The sequence below is a fragment of the Zeus faber genome, assembly GCF_960531495.2.
Source record: "Zeus faber genome assembly, chromosome: 11".
NCBI lineage: Eukaryota > Metazoa > Chordata > Actinopteri > Zeiformes > Zeidae > Zeus > Zeus faber.
In genome coordinates this window covers 6,601,764-6,626,759 of record NC_137205.1, presented here as the reverse complement: position 1 = coordinate 6,626,759, position 24,996 = coordinate 6,601,764, and the positions used below count along the sequence as shown (strand labels likewise).

Sequence of the window (24,996 nt, the reverse complement as noted above, 5' to 3'; positions counted from 1 at the left end):
ATCTAGATCAAATCAGTTTTTCCGCATGTGATCAATCAAATCAATAATACTCCATTAATTAGGTGAATGCCTTGATTAGTCAGTCCGTTGCCAAGTCTTTTACTAACTAATTGCAAACTCTATATAAGAAAAATAACTACTGTAATCCTATATTTGAGAACAAGCAATCATGTACATTCTTACTAAATGTATAGGCATATAGGTAAATGCAGGTGAGGTCTGTTGAAAGAGTTTGTGGATAAATCGTACTGGCCTTATTCAAGGAATTCAGAATTCTTATGCGCTGTCATGCGCAAGCTCCCGGTGTCTGTGAAGAACTGCCAGATGTCTTGTCATCTGCCCCTTGGATGATCCAGTTCAGACACATTCCATCTTCTCTGTCTTTCCCCCAGCTTTCACTCAGCAAAGTAAAAGAGAGGAAGAAAGAAAAAACAAAAAGAATAACACAAGAGTTCAGTGTCTTAAGACCACTCTAAATTCTTAATTCTTAATTCAATGAGACATACATTATTCTTTATTAGCTTTTTATTCCTCACGCATTTGAAATAAAGCAATGTTTTACTTTTATTCATATGACGCATTTAAATCTAAAGAGTATATTAGTCAATCTAATATTACCTCTCATTCATTATTTTTATTCTATATTCCTATTTAATTTTATTTCTATTTTTATTTATTTATTTCCTTCTATCATACTAAGAAAGGAGAGAGAGAGAAGGGAGCCTCTTTTCAACCCCCTCTGTCAGGGGAAGTCGACTAAGCACCACCCCTTGCTCCACCTCTTAAATGTAGTCACACCTTCCAGTTTGCACTGGTGGTCTGCGACCAAAAACATCCTGTTTCAGCTCCCCGTCGGAACAGCCCAGCCCAATGCAGTTACGCACAGAGTCCTAAGTCAAAGCTGGTTCCTTTCATTCAGCAGCCGAAACACAAAACCTCTTCTCTTGCATCAAAAACCCCACTGTTCCTTCTATTTCACCAAGACTATCTGCGCCTTTAACCAACAGAACTCACAATAAGCACTGCCACACACTCCAAGCACAAAGAGAAAAAACACACACCAACCAACAATCCACAAATCCTACCCATAATTCAGAGCAGGAGATTTTCTTTTCTTTTTTGAATGTGTATATGCATGTGTGGGCAGACTCTTTATGGTGGTTCTAGTCCTTCTCTCAAGAAGGCTCATTTTGTTATCAAATATATAATGTCCTGTGAAGTTCATATCTTTATCAAATGTATAAAACGTCCTTTAAAGAAAAAGGCTCATATATATTTATCAAACGTCCTTTAAAGAAAAAGGCTCATATATCGTTTATCAAACATCCTTTAAAGAAAAAGGCTCATATATATTTATTATCAGTTTTACAAAATCCATAAACAGGCTCATGTATATTTATCACTAAAGGGGCAAGAAATGTTTCTTTTATGTATTATTAACTGCTCACCACATATGTTTACCTATTTAATAACCCATGTATTCTATATATCATTTACACATATACACGAACAATACACAAATCTCTTCACATCTCTTTAGCCGCGGCACACACACACACACACACACACACACACACACACACACAGGCACACTCACACCCCAACAAGAAAAAGACATATCTGACCAGCAGTACATCAAATTCTCCAAAAACTTCAACAGCGCTTGACTTTATACTTTAACGTCGACTTATGTATACTTTTCTAATTTCATCAAGATTTTCCCTTTAGCCAGACTTTTACATTTTCACTTTTGCCAAACTTTTAACAAATTATCCTTTTAATCAGATTCTTTCAGCATGCATTCATTCTCTTCGGCTGGTTTAGCCCTGCTTTTCCTCATTTTTTCCTCAAACTTTAACTTGTAACTCTTTTTACTTCACTTTTCATCTTTTTCATTTTACTTTAGGCTTTTAACTTTTATCTCTTTTTCACTTTTCATCTTACTTTAGACTTTTAACTTTTATCTCTTTTTCACTTTTCATCCTTTTCATCTTACTCTAGGCTTTTAACTTTTATCTCTTTTTCACTTTTCATCCTTTTTCATCTTCATTCATATAATTTTATTTTGAGTCAGTTCCCCTGACCAGGGTTATTTCCTCTGTTTTTCCTAACTAGATTTGACTATATAATATTTTCATTCGGCCAACTTTCACGCAGCATTTAATGCACACGTCTTACTTGTTAAGGAGTTACGGGCCCTGTATCCATTAATCTTGCATGGTTATTTAAATAACTTTTGGCTTCTAGTTCTGCCATTCTACAATTACTTTTTAGTTCTACTTTTTCCACATCTTTTTTAATCCTTTATCTTTTACTTTTAACTTCATCTTTTATTTCTCTCGTCTCTATTCTCTATTTCAACTTAATTCGTTCATTATTCTCTTATTCCCCTTATTTACGTCTTTTAAAACTTAATAAACCCCAATTTAGACGGAAACTCACTTTACACATCAACACATCATCTCCATCTCCGCACAGTTTTGCTCCTGTCAGTGCAGCGTATCTGCCCAAAATATTACCACTTCAAAAACCACAGACAGCTCAATTTGTGAGGTAACCCTCACCCTGAGAGTGGTTATTTGCTGGAGCAGGCAGCATCCGCAGGTGAGGCCCAGCAGATCCTAGTTCATGACGCCACTTTGTAGTTTCTTGATGAATTTGATGTGTTGATGAAGAAGGAGAGACCGCTGACACTGACGTGAGTTAAATAATAGATTTATTACAAAAGAACAGCATCAGACTGGACTTGCCTAGGATGCCCAGGAGAGCCGGATGGATTCTCTGTCGAATGACACTCAGGCAGATGCTTTTATGCTAAGCCAGATACAATGTTGACCATCTGATTCCCCTACATAGGTCACCGTTCACGTTTTCGACTCCCTTATCACCGGGACCCCTGACAATGGGCTCTGTCTCTCTCTTGAGACCCCTGGCATCGTCTGTTAATAATTATTATTTTATACAATGGGCAATGTCTTGGGACGCTACTCATTCCCAGACACCTCAGGTGCAAGTGCGGGGCTGGCTGGAGGAAGGACGGCGACCAGTGTGGGCAGAGTTGTCAGCATCCGGCCCTGAGGTGAAGGGCTACCATTCCCAGTGGAGTAACGCTGAGCTCCACGACGGGGTGGTGAATCGTTGATGGCAGGCCCCCGGACAGGTGAACGACCTGCTCCAGCTGCTTGTGCCTTGTGTGCTCCGTCCCCAAGTCCTCCAGCTGGTCCACAGTGCAGCGGGGACGGGGCACTATGGGAACTCTAAGGCTCTTCACCGTCTCCGTGGACGGTTCTACTGGCTGGGGTGCCAACGGGACATTGAGCTACATGTGCACAGCAGCGACCTCTGTACAGCTCAGTAGGGACCCTCCCAGCGTTCCCATGCCCCCTTGCAGCAGTACTTGATGTGGGCCCCCGATGGAGCGCGTTGGGGTGGACAGCCCTGGCCCCTTCCACGTCACTGACTCGGGCAATGGCTACGTCCTCGTCGCTATGGATTATGTGGCCAGAGGCATACGCGTTGCTGGATACAATGGCGGAAAGGCTGGTGGAGATGTTCGCCCATTTCGAGGTTCCTGCTGAGCTCCAAAGTAGCCTTGGGCGGAACTTCGAGTCCCAGGTGTCCTTCGCGAGCGCTTCGTGTTGATTACACACATTTTAGTATTTTTACAGCTTACTGTGCATAATCTCCGGGTGTGTTGCAATGACATTTCACTGCATAAATGTATGAACGTATGTGTATGTAGGTGATAAATAAACCTCTTGAATCTTGAAGTAAATGGGAGCTGCCCCTGCTGATTGTGCGGTGTAATGGACGCAGACAGTAGCTTATAAAACAACGCTCCGTCTTGACCAAATTAATTTGTTTCATGGCGCAAGCTCGCCACAATAAGATAAGATAAGACAAGATAAGATAAGATAAGATAAGATAAGATAAGATAAGATAAGATAAGATAAACCTTTACTAGCCCCAGAAATTTGCTTAGTTACAGCAGCAAAAAGTGACAGCAGAAAATAGAAAGCATATCAGGGTAAGCACTACAAACAATATAAAATATATAGAAAAAAACACCCTAAATAGGAATCAGAGTACTGAGTGTATTGCACATACTGTATTTCGACACATTGTACATCAGAGATTGTACTTTTTCTTTTTTAAAGGAATTGCACTTGGATTTCCCACCGTTGTGTGTGTGTGTGTGTGTGTGTGTGTGTGTGTGCGTGTGTGTGTGTGTGTGTGTGTGTGTGTGTGTGTGTGTGGTCTACTGGCTGTGCTGTTGGTTATATAGTCTGACAGCCTCAGGAAGGAAGGACCTGCGATAGCGCTCCTTCCCACACTTTGGGTGAAGCAGCCTATTGCTGAAGGAACTCTCCAGTGCCGTCAGTCTCATGCATGAGGTGGGATTTGTTCTCCATCATGGATGACAGCTTAGCCATCATCCTCCTTCCTCCCACCACCTGCACTGGGTCCAGGGGCCCCCCCAGGACAGAGCTGGCCTTCTTTATCAGTTTGTCAAGTCTCTTCCTGTCAGCTGTGGTGACGCTGTTGCCCCAGCGCCGGGTGGGGGCCGGGTGATAAATGTCCATTGCTGGTCAGACAATGATGGGTGCATGTTTTTGGTGGGGGTCCATACTGACGTGAGGTGGAGGAAACCCAATGTGAGCACGGGGAGAACATGCAAACTCCACACAGAAAGGCTCCTATTTGGGAGATAACCCACCGGAGCACGGTGCCAACAGCGCCCCAGGCGCTGAACCCAGGACCTTCTTGCTGTGAGGCAGCAGTGCAATGCACTGCGCCACCGTGCCACTGTTGGCGGCCAAAAGATGGCCGCCAACGATGTTGGACACGTCAAGGAGAGCACTATGCATCAGCCACTGTTGTCACCAGACGAGCCTTTGATGGTGGTGGTGTTACAGTGTGGGCAGGTGTGTCTAGTCAATACAGAACTGCCCTACACTTTGTGAATGGTACAGTGACAAGCCCATACTACCTGAATAACATCATTAATCCAGTCATTGTGCCGCTGCATGAACAACACAGGCCTCATTTCATCTTCATGGACAACAATGCTCCAGCTCATCGAGGTGGCATCATTAGGGAACGGCTGCTGGAGACTGGCACACCTCAAACGGAGTGGCCTGTACTCTCTCCAGACCTGAATCCCATAGAAAACCTATGGGATCAGCTGAGTCGCCATGTTGAGGCTCGTAACTCTGTACCCCAGAACCTCAATGACCTGAGGGCCGCCCTTCAAGAAGAGTGGGGGGCCATGCCTCAGCAGACAATAAGTCGACTTGTGAACAGCATGAGACGTGGTTATCAAGCTGTAATTGATGCTCAAGGGCAGATGACAAGTTATTGAGACATTGACATTTTTTGTTTGTGGTATACCCACCACTGTTGTTGGCTTTTGTTTAAATAAATTGTTTGAGATGAGGAAATCACCATTGCATGCTTCTACTCAAATGCCCTACTTTCATGATATAATATCACTGTAGAGTGAACTTTTTACATTTTCCATAAATTTCACCCGAAAGCCAAATATCCCTAACTTTTTGTGAGTAGTGTATATATTTATAGTGTAAATAAAAGTAAATTTCCCAATTAGCAGTGTTGGACAAGTTATTTTTATAATGTAATGTAGTACAGTGTAAATTACATTGAAATTTAGAGAATGTCTGTAGATGCTCAATTTCATTCCAAAGCTACTTAGTAACCTTTTGTCATCTAACATTGCATTTAAAAAATGTTGAGCCATAATTCAAGAAAGTAGTGACAGTTTTGAATTAAAATGTAGCTATGTGATTTCATTTTAATGTTTCAACGTTTTAATCCTTGAGGATGACATTAATGCCGGTCAGGAATGTGTCATCAAAGGACGGTGCATCTACTTCAACGAGAATCCTGATAATCTTATGCAGGATTATCAGGTGAGTGTGTGCAAAGTAATAAGTGTTACAGCGCTTCAAGGGACCAAGTCAAGACATGTTATTCACTTCATTTGTTTAAAAAACTACATTTACCTATCATTAAAGGATTTTATCTTTTCTTTCCGATTGGGAAATGGCTGAGACCCATATTTTCAGTGCCATAGAGAGAATGACAGTGGGGATCTATGTTGTGAAAGACACTACCAGCAGCGAACCCTCAGATGTTGGAATAGTTCTCTATAGGATGTGGTGGCACTTCAAAATCTCGACAATGGAGCCCTTGTGTCTGCAATGTGGTTTGGACTCTTTTATGCCTTGAACATGCAGTACCCTCGAAAGCTGCACTACACTTTCGAAGCAATTCAAAAGAAAATCATGGGGGTGGATGTGGGTGAACCGTCTAGAAAGGTTCAAAGCTTGAAAACAAATTTAAACCAGTGAAGAGAGATCAATGTTCGTGGCTTTTGGTTTGATTAGAACATATGACTGTTCTAATCAAACTCTTTTTGGTCTCTCAGCTCTTCATTCAAGACTGAGTGCTGTTGTGGCCCGGTTTTGTTATCGCCAGTCCAGTGATATTGATGTTTTAAACGTAATTGCTATTACTGTACGGTTCTAGGCAAATTTAAATTTCATTATTCCATGTGTTTGTATATAATATCTTCTTCTTCTTTCTGCTGCTGCCATTCGGGGTCGCCACAGTGGATCATCTGCGGATCAATACCTTCTCGTCTGCGCATCTTACTCCTTTATACAACCCTGCATGTCCTCCCTCACCACATCCATAAACCTTCTCTTTGGCCTTCCTCTTTTCCTCTTGCCTGGCAGCTCCATCCTCAGCATCCTTCTCCCAATGTAACTTTCATCTCTCCTACACATGTGTCCAAACCATCTCAATCTGGTATCCCTCACTTTTCCAACAAACTGTCCAACCTGAGCTGTCCCTCTAATGAACTCATTCCTAACCCTAACGCTAACCCTAACCCTAACCCTAACCCTAAACCCTAACCCTAACCCTCTCCATCCTTGTCACTCCCAATGAATTTCTAGTGAATTCCAATAAATAGATTTTCCAATTAATTTATATTCTAGTACTAACCCTACTAGCCCTAATTAGACTATAATTTAGTAATTTACAATCAGTGCAGATGGCCTTTTCTTTGGGAGCTCTTCATCTCAAAACCATTGGCAAGTTCTGTTCTGTGGACCCCTTTGATTCCAAGCCCAAAACGACCTCATGTTCAATCAGAGCCCCGGGGGAACAATGCAGATCCTCCCTGGACCATTGCACTCAGGTGGAACTGCATGAAAATGTTCCTTTGTTTCAAAAATGCCCTGGACGTTTTAGAAAACCTCCTGGATGAGAAATGAAGGTGATGTTCAGAAATAATCTACCTGTATTATCTTTCGGAACAGTACACATTCCATCTACATCTCCTAGACAACTTTGGTTCATAACAACAATATGTTGCATTGTGAACATATAGTGTGCATCTTGGCGGTACATGTCATGTCTTTAATGTGGTATAAAGATTCAATTACACAAGTACACACCTCTATTGTCAAAATAACTCATTTTACCCGGTCTTGATCTATACCACAACTGGGAGCATTGAGAGCAGTTAGAGATGAGCCCATTCCAATCATGTCACCCTGCACTGTAAAATAGGAATGTGACATACACTATATTTTAAAGGTATGTGGACACCCCTTCTAATGAATGGTTCTGGCTATTTCAGACTAGACTATGTCGACGAACTCAATATTAATACGCATGGTTTTAAAAAGTGCTAAACAAGCACATACACCGATCAGCCACAACATTAAAACCACTGACAGGAGAAGTGAATAACACTGCTCAATTGGTTCCAATGGCACCTGTCAAGGTGAGGGTGGTTCAAGGAAGGACAACTGGTGAACCTGCGACAGGGTCTTGGGCGCATCTTTCATGGGCGTGGAGAGTGAAGTCAAGCCCATCTGGTCTGATCCCACAGAAGAGCTACTGTCGCACAAATGGCTGAAAAAGTTAATGCTGCTATGATAGAAAGTTGTCAGAAAACACAGTGCATCACCGCTTGCTGCGTATGGTGCTGCATAGCCGGCAGATTCCGACAGAGCCAACAGGAGGACAGCGGAGGAGGTGGCTTCATTTAGGACAGACAGTACCTTTGTGAGGCGTCGTTCGACTCTGTTGGCAGGGGACCTACACGCAGTGGTTATTAGTGGTGGCTGATCAGTGTATGGTTTTGGTGTTCGGGTGTCCACAAACTTTTGGTATGTAGTGTGCGTTAGCTTAGCTCGGATAAATTAGTACTACTCTGTGCTGATTTATTTGCATTAAATTTCACATGTAAAAATTGTTGATAAAGCATAGATAAACAAAGTGGGAAGGAAAGTGAAACCAACAGAGTGCAGTGCGTCCATTTAAAACTAGTTCCAGCTGGTCTCAAGTGTTTTCAAGAGCACTTCCTGGGATTTTGACTGCAACGCAAAAGAAATGGGTACGTGAATTGATCAATATTTATATCGCATTGTGTTTATGGAAATTAAAATCATGTTTCTCTCTCTCCTTCTGAAGTACACACGGCTATTAGATGTAGCTATGCTTGATCGCATTCGTTATAAGATAGGTTCAAGATAGGTTTTTCAACCCACTCCTGCATGTTGGTTTTGTTGGTTTGGATAAACCCTGTGGGGAAACTCACCAATTCAATAAAAAATTAAAGTAAACAAATAAAATAAATAAATAAAATAAATAATTAAAATAGCTGTTCATATCATAACCTCACTGAACGCTTTACTATTGAGAAACGTACTACTTTGCTGCAACTTCTCACTTTGCTTGAATGTAGTTCATGTTAATGTGTCTTAAGTGTATTATCGGACAGTCTTTATCAGTTGTATCGATATAAAAATGGGTGCAAACTGAGCATTTTATCAGGTTTTTCAGGGTTTTATTGAAACTTTTGCTCTCTCTCCATTACGCAATCCCCTGTCCTGATCTAAGGAACGTCCCTTTTTTTTTTTCGTATCATACAAGTAGAAACTAATGAAAACAATGGATCTAAAATAAAAACACAGTGGAACCAGCACAGGAAATGCGCAGGTTGAATTGCCTGAAAAGGGAGGTTGAAGTACGTCTCCTGTTATGACGCAATGGCATTTGGACCTATCATGAGCTCACAGAACGAGAAAAAGACAAACGACATAGTTCACCTCAGGGCCTTGCACTCAGAACACAGTAAGAACCCAGATGACTGCATCAATCTGTTCTAATCTCGTTCTGAACACGTCTTTTTGGCCAAAAACCTCTACATCTTTTCAAGTGAACCTCCACCCTAAGAGATTAGAAACAGGAAGTTGTGCTGCTCTCGACTAGCAACCCACTATAACCAAAGTTATGCTTTAGATGTACTGCAAATAGCCGTTCATATTGTATAAAATAATTCGGAATGTTTAGAAAACAGTGTGTGAGTGTCGCCGTTTTAAAAATACATTGACATGCTTTTTTTTAGAGGCTTAAACATTTTTCCCTGTTAGACTGCATTTAAGCACTTATCTCTCAATTGCAAAGCGTTCAGAGAGGTTGTGCTATGAACAGTTACCAATGATGGGCTCCAACATTATAATAATGCCTGTTAGGAATAAATAGCCATCCTAACCATTAACTCATCCTTTAACTTGAACTTTTATTCTCTTTTTTTGTGCTATTGAATTCCCAGGGCTTGACATTGTGTTGCTCGGACACAAGGGAGGAGGAAAGAGTTCGACAGGGAACACAATCCTCGGGAGGGAGGAGTTTAGGCTTGGGAGAACCACCCAGAGCGTGAAGGCACAGGGAGAAGTTGCTGGGAAGAAGATTGTTCTAGTCGACACGCCGGGATGGTGGGAAAACACTTCTGCTGCCCACACTCCTGCGCTGGTCAGGCAAGAAATGTTTCACGGCCTGTCTCTATGTCCCCAAGGCCCGCACATACTTCTCTTAGTCATACAAATGGACTTCAACCAGAAAGAGGTAGTTGCGAAAGCTCTCATTGATCATGTGCAAATGTTCGGCGAAAGAATTTGGAACCACTGCATCGTGGTGGTTACAATGGGAGACCGTCTACAAGATATGACTATTGAACAGTATATGGAGAGAAAAGGGAAGTCCCTAAGTGTGCTTCTTGGCAAATGCGGGAATAGGTATCACATGTTCAACAATCAAAACCCAAAAGATAATGCTCAGGTAACAGAGCTGCTTAAAAAGATGGAGGAACTGCTGATAGAAAACAGAGGACAACCTTTTGAGATAGATGGCGGAATATCACAGGTGCTGGAAGAGAGGAGGAGAATAAATGAAAGCGCACAACGGATGAGTGGGGCCACACGGAAAAAAATCACATCAAAGTCGTTGACAGGTATGCCGTTGTTTCTAACAATTGTATAATATCTTCATCTGTACACTGTTACTAGGTAGAACTATTAATATGGGCTGTTGAGGCCATGCATGCACCTCTTTCATAAGCCCATGAGTGAAATTGTACTATGAAAGTGACTGTCCATGTGAATTATACAACTGTTGTTCTTTCTCTTGGCTTCAGCACTGAACATTGTATTGCTGGGATGGAAAAGTGCGGGAAAGACCTCAGTGGGGAACACCATCCTTGGCGGGGAACCGTTTCGGTCTGGGACCACGCCTCGGTGTGTCAAGGGTCAAGGACGCACGGCAGGGAGGCAGCTCACGGTGATTGACACTCCAGGATGGTGGAGAGACGTCCCTTCCATCTATACCCCCATACTTGTTCAACAGGAGATTATTCAAAGTGTGTCTCTTTGCCCCCCGGGACCTCATGCCCTTCTTTTTGTCGTATGCGCCGACATGGCTTTCCCTGGTGGATTCAAGGAGGCTGTGGAAAAACACCTGGGTCCTCTTGGGAAGAGGGTGTGGCAACACACCATTGTGTTGTTCACGTGCACCAGCAGTTTGGGGCGCATGACGATCGAGCATTACATCGCAAGTGAAGGAAAGGACCTTCGCTGGCTCATTGCGAAATGCAGAAACAGGTATCATGTGATCGACAACAAGAGCAAGGGAGATGGTTCTCAGGTTACAGAGCTGCTGGAGAAGATAGAGGAGTTGGTGGCAGTAAACAGAGGAAGACATTTTGAAGTATGTGGAGGGCTTAATTTGGGCCAGAGCAAGGATGAGCAGAAGAACCGAAACTACAGAGTGAGTGGTTTTCAGAAAGAAATAGATGGAAACTCATTGGCACAAGAGCTGAGGATCATCCTGTTGGGGTACAGACAGTCCGGGAAGACCACATCTGGGAATTCCATATTTGGCAGAAAAGAATTCAGTAGCAGGACAGCAGATTGTGTGACGAGACACGGACGAGTGGCAGGCAGAGATCTCACTGTAGTGGACACCCCAGGATGGTGGATGTCCCTGTTTTTCAGCCAACCGCCAGGGGAGCAAAGGAAAAATATACTGGGCGGTATATCTCTGTCTACAGCTGGACCACAGGTCTTTCTCCTGGTTTTACGACTGGACGTGTCCTTTACAGAGAAAGAGAGGGTGCAAATGGAGGCCCATATTGCTCCTTTCGGTGAGACCCTTTGGGATCACTCTGCCATTTTATTCACTTACGGAGACTTTCTGGGAGACACAGCAATTGAGCAATACATCAGGAACGAAGGGAAACCCCTTCAATGGCTTGTCCAAAAATGCAGGAACAGGTATCACGTCTTTGACAACAAGAATGGAGGAAATGGCACTCAAGTCGCAGAGCTGCTGGAAAAGTTAACCAAGATGGAGGCAGGACTGTCATTTAGACGTGCAAGAAGCATGGATATTTCTCCTGATAGTAAGTATCTGCAATTATTCATGATGCAAGGAACTTCATTCAAAATGGCCATCCTTTTTTGTGTGGAAAACAAATAGTCCTACAAAATGATAATGATGTGTCAATGATTATACTATTTTTTTACTCTTAGTAAAAATAACTTAGCAGATTTCACAAGGGATAGTAGGTAACTTGCATATTTTGCTGTCAAAATAAGGTTTTACATATTAGAGCCTTTATTTTTATTCAGCATTTTCTTCTGGGAAAAATAAAAGCTTTTTGAAAAAAAGTTATAATTTTATTCGGTGACTTGTTTTCAGTGGATATTAGGTAGATAAGAAGCATGTCTACAGACATGTGCATTCTACAAAGCGTTGTAAACTGAACTATTATGGTAAATATTTTCTCTACAGTGGAGGCAGAACACTGGTCATTGACGAGCGGTTCAGATGGTTCCCAGGACATGCTGCATCCGGTGACACCTTCAATCTCCTCTGGCTATGTTTCTGGTTCGACACAGAGTGTTGTCTCTGGTGGAAGCTCTAGATTGAAACGGAAGAAGAATAACTACTTCTGTTTTGGAATTGCAATGGCCCTGCATGGCACTGGCGAGGAAGACTTCCTCATAGAAGGTCACCTGTAATTATCTCCACCAAGGAGGGTGTTGTCCCAGTCTCTCCATCAGGATCAGAATCAGAATAGTTTGTTTTTTTGCCAGGTACATTTACATAATAAGACAAATTTGTTCCGGTGAAGTTTGGTACACTTCAGTACAGACTGTAAGTATTAAAAAATAAAAAGCTTAACAGTCTGAAAAAAATCTAATTAAATAGGATAAAAATATACATTGAACGTTTTTTAATAAAATTAAAATGTCAAATATATACAAATAGCCAAAAATACAAAACCGAAATTGCCAGATATTTCAGATATGCAAATATACAAATACGATACTATGCACAGAATAAATGTTGTGCTGTATAGCTAAAAAATGTATAAATTGTAATATGAATTATTAATATGTGCTAGCTATCTTATTATAGTACAGCGTAACACCAGTGTTATTGCATGTACATTATTGCACAGGTGTGTGTATGTGTGTGGGGGGCACGACCAAAATACCCGCCGTTATAGGCGGGCCCCAGATCCAGGAATTTGGGGGGAGCAATCGGGGCGCAAAGGAGCAGCAGGCGATTGTGGAGATGGCGAACGCTGCGTGTTCCCCCAAGTAAAAACTGTGTTTTTATTTTAGATGTATTTATTTTACTCTGTTGCCTTAATGAACAAAAGAAGTTCACGTTCAAGTTCAAGTTCAAGAGATTATTTGTCGCATACTTTTACATACGGTTGTACATATATGCAGTGAAATGTCATGACACCTGGTGATTGCACACAATAAGCTCTAAAAGCTCAAAAAATACTCAAATGTGCGTAATCGAAACGAGGTGCTCGCGCAGGCGGCCACGAAAAACAAATAAAGCCCCATGCATAAAGGAGACACTTTTACAGTCACTCTCTTACAACTGCAATATTTTCATATAATTCATATTGTATTATGTTATTTTGCTGTATTGTTGAATTGTATGGTGAAGTATTCATTGCTTTGTGTTTTAATGTACAATTGTATTGGCTTTATTGTACATGTATTGTACTTTCTTAATTTAGTGAATGTATCTTTCTACACTTTGTATTAGCACTTTAGAAGAAGAATTAGAAGAATTATTAGAATCTTTACTGATCACATGACACGCCACACTACAACACATGCATACACACACACACACACACATGCTTTGGATGGTGGATCCTGGCTTGTCCTTCCTCCGGGGGGGCAGCCAGGAGCAGTGGGCAGCATTCGACGACGCGCCTGGGGACCTGGTGCCAAATGTCCATCGCTGGTCAGACGATGATGTGTACTTTAGGCTACTTTATTGTAAATCTTACATTTTAGGCTAACTTCACATTTCCATCTGACTCTCACCAACAGTACAGTGTATATAAAATGCTCAAATGTTAAAAGTATGTTTGAGATTCTTATTGTATTAACTCTTAACACTTTATAACATGCGTGTACACTTTAGTATTTAGTATTTGTGTGCACATTGTACCAAAGGTTGGCCACACTAACATATTGTATTTTTTTTTAATGAATAAAAATAATTGGGAAAAAGTCTCAGACTTCTTGCGGTTTTTATTTCGCTTCATCTGTATACCGCATACTGTATACTGTTTACTGTTTGCATCCTTGTGGCACCATGATCGATTTCGATAATAATGAACAGATTTCCTCAGAAGGTTCTCAAACACCACACTCATTTTATATATAGTTGTGAGCATAGTGAAGTTTGCTATAGCACTTTAAAAAGTTATAATTATTCTATTTATACCGTGGCAAGAAAAGCTGTTCACATTTTTCTAATAAAGAACTAAAGAATAATAAATAATGCTGATATTCATGATTCATCATTATAAATGTAACATGTAATTGCTGCAGTCCATGGTAAAAATAAACAAACAAATAAACAAACAAATAAATAAATAAGTACATAAAAACGTTCTAATCCGTGCACACCAATTCATTCATGAGAGAGATGCGCGATTTAACGTGTCACTACGGTACCGTTTTAGTACGCTATTCCGACTCGTAGGCTAGCAACTGAAGCAATGGTTCGATTTTTCCCTCGTTAAATTATAGGATATTTAATCCAGAAGTAGATAATATAATTAACAATGTCTGAACACATTTTTAATCGGTTGATTCAAAAAGTTTGCTACACCTCATAAATGTATCCTACAGTATACCGTGTCAGTGAAAACTTATACAGTAAATGACAGTAGATTAATGAATTCAATTACCGATTTTCGAGTTCCAAAATGATGCAACATTTTACTTTTCTAACTCACAAAGTTGACAGGCCTATACAAATTACTTATAGCAATTAAAAATATTACATCGAGAGTCAGTACATTAAAAAATATATAAATTCATGGTTTGAATTTCTCCTGAAGTTTACTTTACTTTTACATACATTGTTATTTGTTTTTAATCGCACTTTTCCTGCTGTTTCACAGTATTGCGTCATCTCCGGTATGTAACCACGTCAAACCGGAAGTAAACAGCCAGCTGTCAGTAAATAGCAAGGGAGGAACATCTTGGTTTTCTGGCTAACTGACGAAAATGAATTAGTGCTGCAAATATAAAAATTGTTTTTTTTTCCGATGGTGGTACACCAAGAATATTGAATTTTGTGAAATAAGAATCTGTCGACGTTCCTCTCGTTCCAGTGCTGAAATAAGGTAACTCGCTACGAGAGCAATAGTTAACGTTAGCACCACTCATTGAACACGGTGTTAAGCTAGCATCCTGGCTCACTACTGTTGTTAGGTAGGCTTCTGAAATTACGAGCCACTCCCAACCACCAGAATTTTACTTATTTTCTGCAATATGAACAAAGATCAGTTTTCAAAACGACTTCCAAGAACCAACCTCCATCTAGCGGACAACCAACTAATCTAGCTGAAATTGTACCATATTTTCAAATCTTCAGTTGGATTGAAAATAACAACGTTACATTAGAAGTAATTTTCTAGGCGTTGAAATGAAGATGTCACAAGGAGTTGTTATGGGATCCTATACACTCAGCATGCCAGACTATTTAGTTTTCATCCATGACAACTGTTTGCATTTACCTGCAAACTAGTAATAGTTTATTGAATGATGGGGATGCCGTGAAGAGCAATTGTAGACATTCCACATTTCACCTGGCTTCTCTGTCCTGCTTGTCAGAACTAATGCACAACGCCCATCACAGTCTATTAAGGACTGTGTGTGGTTTTGAAAACCTGCCGATGTGTCCTCCACTATAGCCAGGGTAACAATTGGTCTGTCACATCTTCAAAAGTCCCAAACTTTCTTTGAATATCGTGTTTTGTTTCTTCAGGTGAGAGTCATTAGTATGATTCATCCTACATTTGTTGGCATTTGCTTACCATTGGTGACAGCTTTGTCAGAAACAAGTCTAAAAAATATGATTGATTCTTCCAGGGGTGAATGACCGACGTGGTGCCGCCCACTGCTCTTAGCGAAGTCCAGCTCCGGCTCCTCTGCCACGATGACATAGAAAGCGTCAAGTTGCTCTGCGGCGATTGGTTCCCAATCGAGTGAGCATTTCCCACCCAAAATGTTTGCCACTGTTTAAAGGTCTTATTGTGTTGTTCCACACCCTGTTGCTTTGCACCAGCACTGTCAGGATTAAACGGTTTAATGCTCTGGTCATCTTAGAACTGACACTGTCAGTTCTATGCAGTGTCACATAATATTTATAACTACACAACAGGTTCTATTTTTAATGGTTAAGTTGATCTGAAGCAGTCAGCTCAACTCAGATGAATAAAATCAACTACAGTAGTTGAAAAACTAAATTGAACAAAAGTATTGTAGGCAGTAGGGGAAATTTAAAATATTTGCAATGAAAAACAACAATAATCTTGACGCAGATCAATTAATTTCATTTTTTCAACAGTAATAGGTAAAAAGCAAATACGTGACAGATTAACCAGTTAGACTGCCTCACCTTTAATTCATATGTATAGGGTTAGTTCAAGACTCAAGAGATTATTTGTCATATACATATACATATGGTCATACATATATGCAGTAGTATGATCAATTATGAAGATAAATCTGTAAATTATAGTGAAAATATTCATGCAAAACAACATTTGATGTGAAACTGCACACCGCTAAAATAGTGGTATATTATAATCTATAATAGTATTACAGGGAGATGTGGCCATTATTTAAGCCTCACAGTATTCTTTTAAATTGATGATAATCAATTTACGCTATACAATGTGAAAAGAAATACACTTACAACTTGTTCTGCAACGTGTGTAAAGTAACATCCACCTGCTGTTAAGGATGCTGATTTTGAACAATGTACATGACTACACACAACAACAAACCCAAAGCTACATCAGAGATCACTGCTTTTAGATATGGAAAGTTTGGCTCTGTAGCATAGTGAAATAACTATATAACATTATCTCTTTGTTGACTCAATTATCAATGGCAGTAAAGGGACTTCTAAACCTAAAAATTGGGGACAATTTTTTATTTTTTTTAATAAAGGACAGCACTACATCTAACCTCTAAACGCTCACACATTTAGAGATCCACTGATGCTGACTTATGTGACCTTTTAACCCTATAACAGATACCCAGACTCATGGTATCAGGACATTACCTCCAACAAGAAGTTCTTCTCCCTGGCCGCCACCTTCAAAGGAGGCATCATGGGGATGATAGTGGCCGAGATCAAAGGCCGGACAAAAGTACACAAAGAGGTATTGTGGGTTTAGCGTTCGACCATCTATCTGTGTTCTTACTTCTGACTCGGCGCCTGTTTGGTTTCAACAGACACTTTAGAAAAGTCCTCAAAACAGAGTTAAAGGTGGGAAAGTTCCCAAACTTTTATCCACAGGAGTATATCCTTTGTAATGGAGTACATTAATTTGGAGTGGATTAGAATAAGTGAGTCAGATGTCTTTGTGAGTGTGTATTTGTGTTTTTTCTTTTTGTTTTTCTACTCTGGCTGTTTCTAAGTGCGGTATATTCCCAGTCCCTCACTTGCTCTCTGGGAAGGCTTAAAATGGAACACTCTGGCATTCCAGATTCAGTTTTTAGCCTGCTGCTAATTAGAGAGAGAGAGAGAGAGAGAGAGAGAGAGAGAGAGAGAGAGAGAGAGAGAGAGAGAGAGAGAGAGAGAGAGAGAGAGAGAGAGAGAGAGAGAGAGAGAGAGAGAGAGAGAGAGAGAGAGAGAGAGAGAGAGAGAGAGAGAGAGAGGCAAATGGACATTTAAAGCAATGGGTTGAAAAAGGAGAATTGGATGTGTGATTACTCAACATTTCAAGTTCAAAGTTTTATTTGTCAAAGTTGAAGCAGGAAAAGTCTGATCAGCCACAGCATGAAGCTGTGGGAAAGGGTAGTGGAGGCTAGGTTAAGAGGAGAGGTGGGGATCAGCGAACAGCAGTATGATTTCATGCCAGGAAAGAGTACTACAGATGCAATGTTTGCTTTAAGGATGCTGATGGAAAAGTACAGGGAAGGCCAGAGGGAGTTGCACTGTGTCCTTGTGGATTTAGAGAAAGCATATGATAGGGTGCCGAGAGAGGAAGTGTGGTATTGCATGAGGAAGTCGGGGGTGGCCGAGAAGTACGTAAGAGTGTTACAGGATATGTATGAGGGCAGTCAGACAGTAGTAAGCTGTGAAGTAGGCGTGACGAAGGCATTCAAAGTGGAGGTGGGATTGCATCAAGGATCAGTTGTTATTGGGTGCTGAGTACAATACCGCGGCGTGCACGGCATATCAGCTTCAAGCATCTCATCGCGCATCACCTCCCAGTCTCAGTCTTGTTCCCGTAGTTTGTCAGTATTCACTACACTAGCATTCGCAATGGCCACGCCCCCTTGAAATGACACAGGTCCTTGTTTATCGACCAATTCGCTTAACGACTTGGTCCTAGGAACGGAACTCGGTCGTTAAGTGAGGAGTACCTGTATTCATAGTGAGATCGCGTTTGAATATTGATTACTTTGTAAATGTCTTTTTAAGTTAGCTAGCCAAAGAAATGGCATTGAATTGCTGTGTAATTTGTTATTAGCACAATCAGTCCACCACTGTGCTTCTTCTCTCAACACATTCATAAAAGTATCTTTATCTTTTGGAAATCTTTTATTGTGTCTGTAACTCAGCAGGAACAGGTGATACTGTAGGCAGGCAGCAGGGACTGCATGTAGAAAGTGGAGAGGTGAGTGAATTATAAATCATAGAATGAAGCAATTATGTACAGGAGGTCATGGTACGGATAGGTGACAACTTAAACCTAACATGAAGTGTCTTCGTATGGAGTCAGGTCACAACAAGCCTCCAGAACAGCCTCAGTGCTCCTTGCCAAGTCTGTGGAACTCTGTTGGAGTTATGAACACCATTCCTCCACAAGATATTCCCTCATTTATACATACAACCTTCATTTAATCAGGTAAAATCTCTTACGCAAGAGAGACCTGAGAACAGAAAGAAAGAAGAAAGAAAGAAATACAAACAACAAATTACCTACACTGGAAGTAATACATTGACTATTGATAATTACTTCATACAAGCCCACTTCAGAAAGTCCAAACTATCCCTTTTACATGAAAAAAGGCCTTTTACACATTTTGCTTTATTGCACCACATTTATTGTTTTTGTGCAAAGTTTCTTAATCAACGTGATGGCTTAAACTGTGCCAACATACCATTAGATATTACCTTAAGTAAAAGTACTTTTTCTAAGTTCTTTTAAAACGGTGTCTATGTGCCTATTGTTTTATTCTGCACTTTTTCGCCTGTGGGGTGAGTAAATATTTTTCATCACTTTTTGCTGTATTTTACTGTACAAAATATTTTTGTCATGACCATCCATTAAGGGGACATATCAAAATTATGAAAAAAACTTGGTCATAGGGGTATCTGAAAAACTAAAGCCCTTTTGAGGATTTGTGCCTGTTCTAATTGTGTCCTCCCCACCTTTGAAATCAAAATTCCTTCCCTGCTGTAGCCTCATCGGTGTTTACTGCTTCCGCTAATGTCCCAGACTGTTAACTTTAGCAGGGGTCATGAGCTGTTAATATCGTGCTACACAAATGGTATCGACTTGGCACAAAGGCAAGGATGTGAATTGTTCTCTCTGTCCTTGTGGGTCGTTCTGTTATCTAATTGCTCCCACTTGCCTTCTAGTTTAATGACACAGAAATTACTTCTCACTCTGGCCTTAACTAAGTGCTCATCAAGGTTCCAGGCTGTGTTTGAAAGAAAAATTTGGTCCGTTGCACAAGCTTGATTTCCCTTTGACAGAGAATTTGTATTTTGTGTGTGTGTGTGTGCGTGTGTGCGTGTGTGCGTGTGTGCGTTCGTGCGTGCGTGCGTGCGTGCGTGCGTGCGTGCAAGCTGAGCAAAAATAGGCAAAGTAGTTTAAGAAATGTAAAGCAATGTTGATGGGTTGATGGTTAGACTCAAAACAGCCACAAGCCAGCTGTCTGTGGATACAGCTGGCTTGTGGCTGTTTTGAGTCATTTACATTTGTTAAAATAACCGGCCCCTTTGAAATCAGAAAACGTTTTGGTATCTTGCATTTTTTTTTTTTTCTAATAGTCAATCCAATATTTTACTTCACTGTTTTTCACCTGTTTTGTCACTCTCTGCCTGTGTGTGTGTGTGTGTGTGTGTGTGTGTGTGTGTGTGTGTGTGTGTGTGTGTGTGTGTGTGTGTGTGTGTGTGTGTGTGTGTGTGTGTGTGTGTGTGTGTGTGTGTGTTAGGATGGAGACATCCTGGCTTCCAGTTTCCCAGTGGATACACAGGTAGCCTACATCCTCAGCCTGGGAGTGGTCAAGGAGTTCAGGAAACACGGCATAGGTACAGATTCTCACACACACACACACACACACACACACACACGCAGGCACACACACACCATCAGCTAACATCAGCTCAGTCACACAGTTAAATAAGAAATTATGTTTTTTGACACAACAAAGGCTAGAAACTGTCAGACAATGCTCGCATATGAAAGGTGAATTGCTGCCGACTCTGTTTATTTGACTTTATTAATATTAATAAACCACAGAGAAAATACAATAAGCCTTGCAAATGTATAGTATGAAGCACACATGGGCTAAAATCATATGACAGACAACTCTTTGATTTTCTCTGACATGATATTTATTTATTTTGCATTGTATGAGTTTGGCATCTGGGCTCTACTGCTCCTCACTCCCGGCAAGGTTTACAGAAAACATAGGCATATTTTAATTGCTTTGGACAATGTCCGTATAATCAGGTCCGGACATTGTCTGGAGTTGCCCTTTCACACATGTAGCACACAATCGGAGATTGTGCATGTCGGATGCATTTACACTACCTGAAAATACCCTGTTTGTTTTAGACGAGGGGCAGAGCCTTGGTAGAGCATGCAGGAGGCAGAACATAACGCAATGACACTGCAGAGTTTTAGCACACCCAAAATGGCGGACCAGGCTACCGACTTATCTTTTTTTGGTGTTTGCCCACACGCTCGCTGTGAATGATCCGGACAATCACCTGCTGACATTACATGGACTTTGTACATGGGTGCTGGCTGGGTGAAGTCCGGTTAATGTCCGGTCCAAATGATTCGGACATTTGCGTTCACACATACAGCTCCTCCGGGTAATGTCAAGATAACGTCAACGTTGCATTGCAATGCATGTGTAAAAGCAGCTTTAGTGAGCTAGAAGTGATAAGCTCGAATCCCCCCTTTGGATAGAAGAGTAGATCTCAACAGGTGGAAGCAGAAGAGGTGGAGGGAGCACAGCAAGCAAGCATGCAGCAAAACAGGAAGCAAAGCTGGTAGGGCAGCCACGATTGGCTGCTTGGACAGGCCGGCCCATAAGAGTTGTCTGACAGAACTAACTCCACAAGTTACGCCTCATATAGCAAGAAAAACATTTTCTCTGAAAATCACAATATGTCGTATCATCATCGAAACATACATACAGTATTGACATGGTAGATTGAAGTAACGGTACCAACTACAATTTGGACAATAACATGAGCTGTGAGTCTAAGTACATATCTTTAAGAGTATTTAATGAGGGGGAGAGAGAGGTTATCAACGGCCCTCTTTGGAGCTATTACATGCAGCCAAAACAGTCAGTAAATTGCTACTAGACGCTGAACCATTCTTCATATTACAGCATACAGCTGCATTGGGTCACTTCTAATTGGAAATTCAACCATTTTAGGACTGTTTTCCAACATCAAGGACTCTATAAACTCTCGTATACAAAACAGTTGATGCACACTAAATGAGACCAACATGCAGCATTTGATAACTTTATGACTCGACTTTTTATGATTTGAGTTGCTATTGCAGTATGAAATCAATTGATGGTGCAGTCCTTTGTGAGCTGTACTCAAATATACACACACACAAAACAGGAAAGGGGGGAAATGCCATGCTTCAACATCCTTTACAGGATAGCTCTGCTAATATTTATCTTCCTTTCTGCGCCTCCTCTATTTAAATAGTAATTAAAGTTTACTGTCTTTTAACCCATATCCCTCCATCCATATTTTTTTAATTATCACAATTCACCTGTGTCTGTAGCTTTCTGCATTGTGCTTTGCCTGCTGAGGAAGAGCAAAGATTGAGGCCTCAAAGCGTCGGTGCAATTTTATACCGTCATGATATAGTCAAGAATAATGGTCCTTTTAACAATCTATGGAGGAGAATGCCTTCCCTCTTAAAAATTTGACAGGGTTCTTACCATGTCCTTGAAGTGCTTGAATTTCACGATCATTGAAAACTTGTGATATTCCTGCTGGTTTTGTTATTCAAATCATAACATTAGTTAATATTGTTTAAAAAAAAATAAGAATCAGATTGAAAATGTTTGCGTGACAAACATATCTCTCTCTCTCTCTCTCTCTCTCGCTTCTCTCTCTCTCTCTCTCTCTCTCTCTCTCTCTCTCTCTCTCTCTCTCTCTCTCTCTCTCGCCCAGGCTCTCTGCTGCTAGACAGCTTGAAGGAGCACATCTCCACCACAGCACAGGACCACTGCAAGGCCATCTACCTGCACGTCCTGACCACCAACAACACTGCCATCCACTTCTACGAGAACAGGGACTTCAGGCAGCACCACTACCTGCCCTACTACTACTCCATACGGGGGGTCCTCAAAGACGGCTTCACCTACGTGCTCTATATCAACGGCGGGCACCCGCCCTGGACCATATTATATCCTTTTTTGTTCATTGCTGGGAAACATTTGGTTTTAAGGTCTCGGTGTGAATATTGGTAGATTGTTCGTGATATAGATATACAATAGAATCCATCAAATTGAAGGCATTTTGGCCTTGTTCGATTCACATAAAGGCTGAGACATTTCTCTTTCGAAACTTTCAACTTTCAAACTCTTATGCTTACGTTCAGGACACACATGTGCATACATAGTGTTTTTTGTTTGCATGCGAAGGCAGCATTGAGTTAACAAACCAAAATTGACATAAGCGAAAAAGAGTTATAAAGGTGTTTATACCTTTGAACATCCTTCAGCGAGGCTCTCCTTGTCTCTGGCAGCTGCTTAGTTTGTTTGGATACCGTTATCGTTCTGTGTTTTCACCAGAGATCCTACTTTATTCAACAAATCGATAACTAAATAGCACATACTACCCAGAAAGCCTTGCAATGCATACCTCTATGATAAGGTAGAATGATCACTGATAAAACAAAATGATTGTGAAAACTCCTCTGTTGGGTCATCCACAGAACCAGAGTTATTTGTTATTTGTAAATTGAACTCCACTTGCAGACTAACTCTGTCCTAGATGCAATGTCATACAAATACTCTGTGTAGTATGCCCAGCATGCTGACAGCACAGGTAAAAAAAACCCCAAAAAACTCTTGTTGGTCACGGGGTATAGAGATGGACCAGGAGGCAGGTCAAACAAAAAACAGCCTTTGCTGGGTGTTTATTTAAACAGAAATAAAGATCTAGGTCTTTTCAGATAAACGTACAGGTCATAAACCTTCTGCTGTGGAATGGCAGCCCGTTCTCGCTGTCAGGGGAGAGCAATAGTATCTTCCTGCAGTAGAGGAGGCTGCAGTTTCAGGACAGCTTTTCTAGGACCCTCATTTTTCACGACCGCCCCACCTAGCAAATTATAAACTGAGCAATGTATTGCAATTCCTCACCATGTAAACATCTAAAGGAGCAATGCCAGAGAATCTTACACATTACTCCTTTAACATGCATCCATGGAGAACTTTATTTCAAAGGGTTACTGTTTGATTGAGATGCTTTGGCGATGGCATATCTTGGCTGATTACTGTACATGTCAGTATGAAGCAGGATTTGTCAGTATCTGGCAGGTTTTCTGCTTAGTGGGATTTTGTTTCCATGATGTATTACATTGCAAGTCCTCTCACGCCGCTGTGTTCTTTGACTGTCCGTTGCTCCCACTGACTATATCCAGCACATTGGCTCGGCCCTGGCCAGCCTGAGTCCCTGCTCCATACCACAGAGGCTGTACCGACAGGCCCAGTCCCTGCTGCGCTCCCTGCTGCCCTGGTCAAACATCGCCTCCAAGACGGGCATTCAGTACAGCAGAACCATGTGACGCACCTCTATAAAGGGTGTGTGTGTGTGTGTGTGTGTGCGGTGTATGTGTGAGATACGGTGGTATTCCATCTGGTCTTTAATTGAATAGCTTATGGATATCAATGTAGGACAGGACATCACTTTCTCTTTTTTTTTTTTTTTTTTTTTTTTTTTTCTGTTTTCAGGAAAACCTGCCTCGCCTTTCTCATCGGTGTCTTCCCCGGTACGCACCAGGATACCTGTACACACACACGCATGCACATACACAGAACCTGACAGAGACTTCCAACCCTGCCTTTCTTTCTTATCTACCTGCTACCTGTCTGTCACTGTCACAGAGACTATGTATACTATTTGTACATTACATATATAAACTAGTGTGTGTGTGTGTGTGTGTGTGTGTGTGTGTGTGTGTGTGTGTGTGTGTGTGTGTGTGTGCGTGCGTGCGTGCGTGCGTGCGTGCGTGCGTGCGTGCGTGCGTGCGTGCGTGCGTGCGTGCGTGCGTGCGTGCGTGCGTGCGTGCGTGCGTGCGTGCGTATAAATACACATTAATCCATATGTATGTATATTCTATGCCACTGGTTGGACTATGCCCTTCATCGTGTAGACTGAATTGTCAACACTTACTTCAACTGAGTTGTCAGGATTTCTTTCTAAATCTTTTATTTTAAAAGGGGGTGCATTTACAATGAATTCCATAAACTATGTTGTCTTAACAAGTAAGGTCGATCAAAAGCAAGGTAATTGTGTAATGCAACTAGTAGCAATAGTGATGTTTTTAAATAAGGTCAAATCAGATTGTAATTTCAGTTGAGCTCAGTTTTGCTGGAGCATGTGCACTTGCTTCCTGTACATACAGGAAACTGACAGGTAGCGTTTGTGCAAAGACAAATGGAGGGAGGGCTGAGCACTACATGCCCACACCTTCAAGGTGAAGGACGACAGGACAGCACAAACTTAATATATACAGTACACAGTCATATGCTATCATCAACCTACAGCGCAACCTCATTTATTCAGAACACACAGGAGTGTTGTTCGTATGGGAACTATTCAGCTGGC

The 24,996-nt window shown here is 41.3% G+C and overlaps 2 protein-coding genes across 2 annotated transcripts; both read left to right on the top strand.

Annotated features, from left to right (window-relative positions):
* The first annotated feature begins 8,101 nt into the window (after positions 1–8,101).
* LOC307236766 (GTPase IMAP family member 8-like) lies at positions 8,102–13,878 on the top strand. Its single transcript, XM_080009285.1, has 4 exons — positions 8,102–8,431; positions 9,653–10,330; positions 10,514–11,776; positions 12,169–13,878. Exons 1-4 carry the CDS (start codon positions 8,428–8,430, stop codon positions 12,396–12,398), a joined length of 2,175 nt encoding a protein of 724 aa, XP_079865411.1. The 5' UTR covers positions 8,102–8,427; the 3' UTR covers positions 12,399–13,878.
* Positions 13,879–14,979: 1,101 nt separating this feature from the next.
* naa60 (N-alpha-acetyltransferase 60, NatF catalytic subunit) lies at positions 14,980–24,266 on the top strand. Its single transcript, XM_080010246.1, has 7 exons — positions 14,980–15,052; positions 15,801–15,916; positions 16,972–17,101; positions 20,112–20,208; positions 22,336–22,570; positions 23,797–23,969; positions 24,120–24,266. Exons 2-6 carry the CDS (start codon positions 15,807–15,809, stop codon positions 23,951–23,953), a joined length of 729 nt encoding a protein of 242 aa, XP_079866372.1. The 5' UTR covers positions 14,980–15,052; positions 15,801–15,806; the 3' UTR covers positions 23,954–23,969; positions 24,120–24,266.
* Positions 24,267–24,996: the final 730 nt, after the last annotated feature.